We start from the raw sequence: 10,673 nt of genomic DNA, 5'->3' as shown, positions 1-10,673 counted from the left end.
GCATCTGCACCCACGCTCTGCTTCCTCTCCTCTCTCTTTCAAGGGATGCAGTGTGACCAGTGTCTTTCTACTGCCCTGTCAGCACCCCCATAACCGCTGTGCATTCAAGGACTTTTGAAGACTGGACTGTAGCTGGAACACAACTTGAGACATGTGCCATCGCGTCACCATTCAGTGCATGTTGTATCCTTTTTCGGTTTGGATAGAGGATGCTCTTCCCAAACCCACTACAACATCTGCCAGCTGCAGGAGATCTCTAGGTCTTCCACAGCAACGACAGGTTTGGCATGGAAAACCTTGGACATGGAACACTCATGGCAGTGAGCCGCGGCTTTGACACGCAAGCAGAGAACACACAACTGAGAAAAGCTCACGGGAAGGGCATGACGACAACCATGCGAATGAGTTGATGCAACAGCAGCTGGGCCTTGCAGATAACATCTGCATCCTCCCTCCCCCTTGGTTCTTTCACTCTACTGGGGCTCCGGTGGATTGAAGCCTCTCGGGTTGGTTGAAATTACAATGGCAAGGGTGGCACTTTCGGAGCAGGTTTGCACAAAATAGAAGGTGATGCTGTCAGATCCCTTGCTCGTGGTGTGTTGGGTAACAGGACATCTCTTCAAGGCTCAGGGGCCACAGGGGGAAAAGTCAAGAGGGCCGAGGGCTCTCAGGGCCCCTGCTGGGTTATGTGGCTCTTGTTTCTAAGGACGGGGTCCTCGTAAGTGCTAGCGCAAGGTGGCGTGGAGGCTTCCAAGGGTAAGCCCTGCTGTTGGTATCCATAGTTGACATTCCCACAGGGGAAGTGGCGAAGCCTAAAGAGAGGCACTTCTTTAACACTTGCAGTTAGGGAAGATGGCTCTAATAGCAAGGAGGAGCCTGGCAGCCTGCCAGTCATAATGTTGGGCCCCACAGTACAGTTTCCTTCCTGTCCCAAATTCTCCCTCTCGTGCCTCTCCTTCTCCAGCACAGAACTGTTTTTGCTGGCCTGCTTCTCCGCAAACCAGGAACCATAGGTTGGATTCCAGAGGTTGGTGGGCTTGTTTCTGGAGCCCCGGCTTTTGTGCAGCTCAGAAGGGGGATTGGACTGGGCATAGGCCATGTTGATATGTCCCCCCGCTGAGGCTGATGGCACCTTCCCCGGCACTGGCTGTTCCAAGGCTCGCGCTTTCCCTAGAGATTTTCCAGCAGTGATGGCTGATGGCAGGGGTGGTGGAGATGGCAGGGTTTGCTTATCATCCTTTCTGTCTTGGTGTGTGGAGACCAATAGAGGAGAAATTCCTTCTGGATCGTCCGGGCGCACCTTCTCCTCCTCCTCAGCTGATGGGCCATATTCTACTGGCAGGGCGGTGTTGATGACATCTGGATCCTGCCAGAGAGAACAATGAGATTTTCTCAAAGTCTCTAGGCATCATGCATTGAATAAAAACCTGACACATTTGACAGCTGTCATGCTATGACCACAGTGCATCATTCCCAGTACCTAGTGCCCATATTCCACGTGTAGGGGATGCAGACAAAATGCAGTTAACTGTGAGATATAATGGGATATCCTTAAAAATCCAACTCTTAATAAAAACCCAACCCTAAAACTCACCACAGAATAGTAGAGGTACAAAACCAATGAAAAATATTTTTTATGTCCAGATAAATTTCCTGTGGGAATGTTGTTTTGGAATCTATAATCTCAGAGTTCATAACATTCTCAGATAATATTGAGAAAGTCTCAGCCATGTAAGTATTGCCTCCATATAACGAGGGAGGAATGGAAATGCAGAGAGAAGGCAATACTGGCAGACCCCTTGAAGCCCAAATCCATAGGGATTGTGGTTATGAGCCATTTATGCAGTTTTGAGAATTAAACTGAGAGAAAATGTGGTGATCTGGGCAGCCTTTAATTATTGCTAGATGCCGTGGCAAGCTACAGAGAGCAGAAAAAAAATGCCTCCCAATCGAAGGATCCAAACACACATGAAAAACAAATCAACCTTCCCAGGTAGCGAGGGAAAGCAAACTGACTGAGGCAAATAACAGTGAGGCCATACAAGGAGCCTGTGCTGATAAGGCAGCAAAACATTTTCTAAACTACTCTACTTCTTGTAAGCTAAATTGGTGGTAAAAACTAAGTAACTCCGATTTCAGCCTGGAAATCCAGCCACATCCTTCCCCCTCCTTGCCCAACCTTAGAATCCCCACTCCTTGAGCCTGGCTGTTTCCACCTGCCTTCTCCAGCACTGGCAGATTCAGAAAATTGCTAACAGCTGCTGAAACCACCTGCAAAGGGTGCTCTAAGCTGGGACCATTCCTGTTCAGTGTTGACTATGTCTTAAGGGTAAACACTGGGATGGAGTGGCTGGGACGAGGCATGTGAAACTCATGCAGGTGCTGGCCTGTCTTAGCTCTTTTGCTCATTGGAATCTGTGCCTTTACAAGCAGAAGAAGAGCTACTGGTGTGCTATTTCTATAGCTGTGTAAGCTTGTTTAAGCCCATGCCTTTCAGCAGTGAAAGATAAGATGGATCCAGCATCCAATGAGATGAATATCCCAGCCACTGTTCCCAGGGTGGCATCACTCTCTGGACTGCTGACTGCATTACTGCAGTGCTGCCTTCTTGTCTCGTATTCTGGCTTGTCTAGACCTCTCCTCAAGAAGAACCCTCTCCACCCACCTTCTCTGAGATGAATGAACACCCATACCTGAGTGCAGTACTCAATCCTCTCCAGGATTATGGCAAAATTTGGCCGGTCTTCAGGCTGGTGCTGCCAACACTGGGTCATAATGCGGTAACTGAAAGGGCAGAACAGGAGATGCTTATGAACAGCAGATCCTGTGGTACATAAAAGCTTAGAAATCATAAGCATGCATCACCATTCTGACTTCCAACAAATAAGAGTTCTCTGCCTTCCCCAGAGTCAGACAACTGATGTACTGGTAGCCACTGAAATGTGACCACCACTGGGGTAAAATCCACAGCCCATCAGAGAAAGAACTCAACCCCCCAAAATCCCTTGGACAATTCACTAAAGGTAGGCAGGGCTACAGATAAAGGAGCCCAGTTTTCCCTATCTGTGAACAGTCTTATGCATTGAAGTTTCACAGCTAACCCAAGACACAGAAATACTGCACCATCTTTGACCAAACAAGCAGTGGCCAGTAATTCTCAAAAGGGCCCTCAATTATTCTCCAAAACAGACAGAAAAATTAGATATTAGAGAAATCACTGGCACTCAAGTTCAATAAAACAGATCAGCCACAATAAGATCAATCTTACAAATAATTAACTTTTGACTAGAGAAGAGCATTTGAAGCAGAAATTTTTGCATGAATATATTAAAGTTAACATCTCATACACAGGGCCAGGGCAGTTTTTAGGTGGATCCATTCTTCCTCCATTGGTGACAAACTCCAGAACCTCCTGGTTACTTTTGCTAGGGTAGGGCATGTATCCCAAAGAGAATATCTCCCACAGCAATACACCAAAAGACCTGAATACAGAAGCAAAGGAAAATAAAGTGAAGGATACAGGAATGACCATCACTGGTGGGCAATGCCCCTAGGTTCAGTACCATCAGCATTGCTCTTTGCAGCCTTTGTGCAAATCCCTGCTGCAGGATTCAGACACAAATAAGTGGCACAGTTGTAACAGTGAATTTTGAAACATTTAATAAATACTAGTAGTTGACTGTTAAGTAAGTAAAGTCTAGGATATAGGTAGGTAAATATGGTTGCTTTGCCCTCCAACACTAGTGACTCTGAAAAACCCAGCTTTTAGTACATGAGAAATGAATCTGAACATGTGTTTTTTACAAAATATTAACCCTTTACATAAAGGGTTACAACACAGACAGACTGGACAGAGAAGGAAAGGAAACACACCATGTATCTGTTTTTGATGTAAATATCCCTTCCATGAAAGCCTCAGGAGGCATCCATTTGACAGGCAACATTGCACACCCACCCTTCCGGTAGTAGCTGGCTCTGCAGAGAACAAACAGAACAAAAGAGTCAGCCAAGAATTCAGAAAATGGCATTGATTTGGGAATTTTATAATTACAAATATTAAAATTTTGAGCCAGAGGAGAGACTAATTAAGGCAGAACAGTATGGCAGAGAAAATGCTGAAGAGACCTGCTCCTTCTCACAAAAGTAGTGGAAATGGGCAAGCAATGGAAGGACTGTTTTATCTACCTCACTTCAGGCCTGATCTGGTGAATCAGTTATCCTCATCTGTGTCCATATTCCTAGTGAATTACTCAAACAGTAACTGCTGCTGGCAGAGCCATCCCCCGCCCTTTTCAACCACAGCAAGATCTTGACCTCATTTCCCACATGGTCACCTTGAGCATCCCCACCAAAAATAAACAAAACCTATCCAATATGTACCCAGCCTAAAGCACTGCAAGTAAAATCCTAAAGCCTTTGTAAGAACAAGGAGCTTGATGAGAAGGATGGTTGGCCATTAGAGCTGGGGCACTAGTACAAAAACCACCTCCTGGGCTTCCGAGACAGTCCTTTATTGTCGCTGTCATTTTAAATAAAACCCACAAGCCCCAAATCCTGTGCTGGCAGCTGCGGAAGGATGCTTGTGCAAGCTGGTATCACTGATCATAACTACACAGCCTGAGCATCCAAAGGATATTCCTGGACAAAGAAACATGTGCAGACTTCAAAGGCACCTTTGAAAGCTCAGCACCAAAGTGTTCATCTTGGCAGTTGGTTCTATTGATTGTGTGAGAGAGACAGATGCTACTTTGTCCCAGCAGAGCCCCTGTCTGACAGTGGGGCAGCGTGGGGGCTCTTTGTCAAGGGAGAGGAGGGAAAAACCCCCAAGCTGATCAGAGCTGATACTCTTGCGTTTTTGAAAGTAGCACTCTGTTTGCATCACCTCAGGCTGTGATACTGTCAGATCTCAAGCTAAGCAGAGCCAGAAGAATCCCCAAGCAGGAAAAAAAGTAGGCAAGGCACTGGAATAAACAGTGCGGGTGACTGAGCACAAGGCATTCCTTCTTCCGAGTCAGGGGCAAATCAATTCCTCAGCACAGCAGGATATGGTGCTGCACTTCTAAAGGTGCTATATGGAAGATGAGATATCAAACTGCAGCCCTGACTGCTTATGGTCATTAAAGATTTTCTGGCACTTCTTGCAAGAGCAGAGTAGTTAACCCTGTGTCTTGGCTGAATTCCAGTTTGGGTGATTACATTTTCCTGACCTTCCTCTGCACCTTCCTCCTTTAGCTGCAGTAAATTGAGAAGATTTACTGATGACACGAAACCAAAGGTGCAGGGGTAGCATCAAGGAGAGAGATTAAACTCAGAATGATTTGGGACCGCAAAACAAAAGGGCACATCAATGCCATTGGATGTGGAGAAAGCAAAGAAAAGAAACTGAGGACAGAATAAAAGAGGGAGGAATAACACCTTCCATGACCATTGGACTTCATTGCCCAGGAGAAAGCTGTCAGGAGTGGAAAAAGTCTCCAGAGCACAGTTAAACTACAAATAAAGGCAAACACCAGAAATACATTAGCTGGGATTCACCAGAGTGGGATGTCTCCACTCTTGCCTTGCTAGGGTTATGCAGAGCAGCACAAGAGCCTGCTCTCCTGCACAGACACTGCTTCTCCCTTGTTTTAGTGAGCTTCCAATTGCAGATACCCTGGGCTTAGCTCTGCTACCTGTATATATCCCGGGCCATTCCAAAGTCTCCAATCTTAGCCACTCTCCCAGGCCCTCGACAGGTAAGGAGGCAGTTCCTGGCAGCAATATCCCTACAGGGAAAGAGAAGAAAAGCAACAGAAAGAGAAGAACCACTTAATCATTTGACAATTTTAAAAGTCAAAAAGAAAGCAAAGAATAGTACCTACTTTCCTGAACTTCAGAGAGCCCACAACAGAAATGTCAGTGTTTATGGCTAACTGTGATGTCTCTAATTCCAATCTACCCCCCTCAGCAGGAACAGTCCTGTTCTTTAACATTTCCTCTATAAACTTCACATAACACCTTTCAGTTGAAAGGATGGGCCTCCTGAGAGCCTTCCTTCACCCCAGGAGCTGTTTTTAAGTCTCTAAGGAGTGCAAGAAGTGGAGCTGATTTCAGCAATGTACTAGTCTGGGGAATGATCCACTGATCTGTTCCTAGTGTGCTTGTTCAAATGTTGTCAAATGGTTGTTGCACTGTCAGAGACAGGTACAACAATGTGCAGGTGTTGCTCTGAATGCTGAAGCTATGGGCCTGTGTATGCAGGTAAAGCTCCAAGCTCCACCTCTGCTGGGCTGAAGTAAACCTTGAGATCTGAACAGCACAGTGGCACACCTTATGGGTGACTCTTTCAGAACCGTGAATTACCACGTCTCTACTCATCTCTACCCAACAATTTTAGATGCTTGCCAAACACCCTGTTCTTCAGGAGCAGATAACAACAGTCACAAGGTGTTGAACTTCTGGCTGTACTTGTATTGCTGTTCTCTGAGAGGGGAAGAGAAAGGTTCCAGAATGAGCAGAGGGGCACTAAGCAAAATTCATGATAGGGAGAGCTTTAAAGACTTCTGTCACAAGATTGTGTCCCTTTGCAGAGTAACCAAATGGACTGCACAAGTGCAGGCACTGAGACAGGGCTCAGGATTTTTGTTAAATATACAGGCCTTTTCCAACCTGATTTATAGCAGCTTTTCTGTTAACTGCTCCTATTATTCTGATTTTGTCCACATTGTTTAAAGGTATCCAGCCACTAGAGTGCAGCAGGACATAAACATATGGAGCAGGGCATTAAGATTCTGTGTTGGCCTGTATGCAAGTCCTGCCCATGTTGTGTTCACCTACCTGTGAATGAAGTGGTTCTCCTCCAGGTATTGACACCCACAAGCAATGTCACGGGCCACGTGGAGCAAGTCCAGCATGGAAAGGGAGGAGGGCTGATTCTACCAAAAGACAAGGGACAAACGTGGGTTAAAAGCAAGAACATGGTGTGATTTGCCACTGATACAACACTGGGAATTCTTCAAATAGTGACAACCTTCAATGTTAATACACAAAGGGATTACAAAAATGCACAAGAGAGAGTTCATATCCATGAACTATGGAAAGAATGTGCAGATGCAATGTCATACAGACCCCAGAGACAGAGTCAGAACAGCTGGATCTGACTTTCCAGCTCTATTGGGATGCCCCTGTAAGAATTTACCCCAGTTCTCATGGGAGATGCTTCTGAATTTTCAGCACGATTTTTGGGATCTGTAGCCTGAACCATTCCTCACCAAGTTTCTCTGTATTATTGCTAGCTCCTCTCTAAAGTCACCTTGAACAACGAAAATGACATTTTGTATAATGGCATGAGTCACATTTGCTCTTTCCCTCCTCCACATCTGTGTAGGTTTTATCTTGCCCCTTGGAGCACTGACACAGGTTTGTGTAGCCAACAGCTATGGAAGACTAAGGCTGCCAACTCCTTCCTGCCCCTCTGATGAAGTCCACAGCCCTTGCCAGCAGGAGCCAGATGCTTTAGCAAAAAGGGCAGCATTCGCACTGGCTCACATTTGTCAGCCTCTGAATCCAAACCATCAGCTGCTGCACTGAGGTGTGAATCAGTGATCCCTGAGGCCAGTCCTGTGGGGGAGGAGGAAATCGCTGCTGCCAGCAGAGTGATGACAAACAACTGGGTGTCAGGGACCGCTTATTCCACAGCAGCCATTTGCCAGCTAAGTGTTTATTGGCCTTAGGTATTGGGCCAAACAAGATTATCCCACTCTTTAGCTCTCTCTTATGACACCAACCATTCTGCCCAGTTCCCAAAGTCACCCCTGCCCATGGGACTCTCCCACCAATGCAAAAACCAGCACAGCTTCTCCAGTGTGACAGATGACAGGACTGCTTCTGTTGCGAAGAAACATAAGTCCAGGCTGATGTGATGCTGTGCTGGCTGTCCCACCTGATCTAAACCACTGCTAACTGGGACTGGAAATCAGTTCAGGCTCTGCAGTAGCCAGTAGCCAGTAGTTAGACAGTGGTCACTGGCTGGTAAAACTCAAAAAAGTCTTAACGTCTTTGGAAGAGATTAGAAAATAACTGGCCTCAATACTTGATTAATGAAATAATTGAAAAATGCTGCATATCTGTGTGAACAAAGCCTGTTTTTTTGAGTGCATAAACAAAATTGTTTGTGACCTCATACCACCTGCCTATATTTTATTACCTACAAAGTATACTTCATTACATATATATACTTAACTGATTCTTTAGAACACTGGACTGCATCTCCCCTTAAACCTTCCTTTTTATAGAGCATCTATTTCCTGAAAACATAAAGCACCTCTTCCCCCATTTTGTGGGGAAGGGGGAATAATTCCTTTTACCTCTGTGAGTTCAAGTGACTCACCAGCTACACAAGATGGCTACAGTAAGAAAGGATGCACATGCCTTCTTCTTTCCTTTCAGGGTATAACCAAAGGGAATTTAATATCTCAATCTACTCATTCCCTCCTCTTCTGAGCAAGGGTCAGAAGCCTGAAGTGAAAACTGAGCAAAAAGCCCAATTCTTTACTCTGCAATCGATTCCAGACCTGAGCTGTACTGCAAAGCAGTCAGTGGGCTGAAGCTGATTTGAACGACATAGCTTTTTTCTTTTTTCCCCTTTTTTTTAAACTCCCTTCCTTCCCCTCCTTGGATGAATTCCTTCCACCTTTTATTTGGCTAAATACAATTCTAAAACAGATGTGACTGCCCAGCCAAGGACAATTTAGCCATGTAATTTGTTTGAAAAATGGAGGTTTGGGATTCATTTTGCAAGGGGGGCAGCCTTGAGACGCACCAAAGGATTCGCTTTACAGCTTTTGCTCCTCAGATGAATGGAAGATGCCAGCTGCAATGCACCACTGCTCAGGGCAGTGGGCATGCTGGAAGCACTAGTGTGACACCTCCCCAGGTGAGGCTGAATCTTGCCAAAGGTGAATGAAATTCTGTGTATTGTTCAGTATAATCACTGCTCTGTGCAACAGGCTGCACAGCACAAAGGAGGGGAATCATTTATCCATATATGATTTGTCTCCCAGAGCTCTTCTTTGATTGCTGTGCTGTGTGTGAGAAAGATCAGCGCTGAACTTCCCAGAATGGACAATTCTACAATGCTCATAATGAGCAAAGGCTCCGATTCCAGGTGTCTCTGAATCTACCAGACTGCCTTACTGCAGGTGAGGGGGAAGGGGCATTCCTGTAATAGATGTGAAACTTGATTAGAAATGGAACAGAGAAAGCCTTCAGGGTTGCAAACCCTGGACCCGTGAGGATGAAGCTTATGGAGTGGACCTAGCTGGTGTAAGTCGACATACTCCACAAGAGGCACTGGTATTGTATCAGTGATGTTGGATGAACGTACGATAATTCTTACTTAGAGTCCAGAAAAATCATTACGTGTTGGCTGAATGCTGCTTTCGTTATTTACATGAAGAACACAGACAAACAACATGCAGTAGTGCTGGCAGCATCTTGATCTCTCATTAAATTGGATCCCATGTTCTGATTTCTCCTGCAGTTGCTCTAGCTTCCCATTTCATGTCCCTCGCCATGTCTTAAGTCCCACTTCCCTTGGTTCACCTTCTCCTTCACCATTCCATCTGCTTGCTTTCCTGCTTTTCAGTGGCCGAGTGCATGGCAGAATGCTGCATGTGTCTTGCTCCAAGTCACACAGGTTGTTACTGACCAGTGGCAAACCAAACAAGGCAACTGGTGATCTCTCTAGCATGGTGCTTTCTTTTTCCTGAAGCCTTGGAATTAATGCCAAGTTAATGCCTTTCACATCTCTATTTTTTCCATAACTGGTAAACAAATTTGAAGTTACTGGCAGAGGAGTGGAGAGAGCAACTGGGAGATGAAAGTAGAGAATGAACATGTAAATCTCTTTTTTATTATTAGGCTGAAAGCTGAAATAGGTGGGAAAGACAAGGTAGTAAAATAAATCAGCTAGAAAATACAAAACTGGAAAAAAATAAGGGGAAAGGCAGTAATTCACATGGTGCTTACAGCAGAGTAGGCAGTGGACCTCTGCTACTGAGTCAGTCAGCCAGGTCTTGTGTGTTCAATTAATTCCTTTTGGAAGCAAAGCTCATCAAAGCCTGTTTACTCTGCACTCTTCCTTGTCTTTCCTTTTCTTCAATGGGCCTGAAAAGCTGCACATCCAGTCTGCTGTGACTACCTCCTGCCTGTCTTCTTTGAATGAGCAACAGGAGGAAGAAAGCAGCTCAGGGTTCATTAAGAGCAGTGCAAAGATACATCCAGCAGCACTGAGCCACAGGCCTTGTGTACAGAGACTCAGTCACACCTCAAGTACATGCAGAGGGTAAATCCACTTCCACAGTTGGATCCCATATTTCACAGAGCACAACGCCCTGCACACATCTCACTTCTCATCAGTCAGTCTCCTCTCCTCACAGTTTCTGAGCCGGCAGTCAAATGTGCAACCAGGGGTTGATTTCTCAGCACTCACAGGTGCCACTGGCCCCTCAGAAGCTGCCCCAGCAGCCAGACAATGAATTACTCTGTCATTCTTGCCAGGCAGCCGCCACATGGGATGGTTGCAGAAGCAGGGCAAGGCAAGGGGAAGGTGTTAGATGTGGAGCAAAATCATGTGGACCTGTGTCTGCATGGAGTCAGGCTATCCACATTCATCCAGTTCTTAAAGAGGGAAT

The 10,673-nt window shown here is 45.7% G+C and overlaps 1 protein-coding gene across 1 annotated transcript in view; it reads right to left on the bottom strand.

Moving 5' to 3' along the window:
• Nucleotides 1–224: 224 nt before the first annotated feature.
• The window catches only part of ALK (ALK receptor tyrosine kinase), a 302,985-nt gene continuing 292,536 nt past the window's right edge, over nt 225–10,673 (bottom strand). The window contains 6 exon segments of the mRNA XM_051783577.1: nt 225–1,366; nt 2,694–2,784; nt 3,348–3,482; nt 3,874–3,975; nt 5,673–5,765; nt 6,817–6,914. Coding sequence (XP_051639537.1) covers nt 668–1,366; nt 2,694–2,784; nt 3,348–3,482; nt 3,874–3,975; nt 5,673–5,765; nt 6,817–6,914 — 1,218 coding nt within the window. The 3' untranslated portion in view covers nt 225–667.

This window comes from Manacus candei, unplaced genomic scaffold (genome assembly GCF_025592945.1).
Source record: "Manacus candei isolate 608988 ecotype Guabito, Panama unplaced genomic scaffold, ASM2559294v1 h1tg000017l, whole genome shotgun sequence".
NCBI classification, from domain to species: Eukaryota; Metazoa; Chordata; class Aves; order Passeriformes; family Pipridae; genus Manacus; species Manacus candei.
Note: the sequence above shows the minus strand (reverse complement) of the source record. Positions and strands in the feature narration are given on the sequence as shown.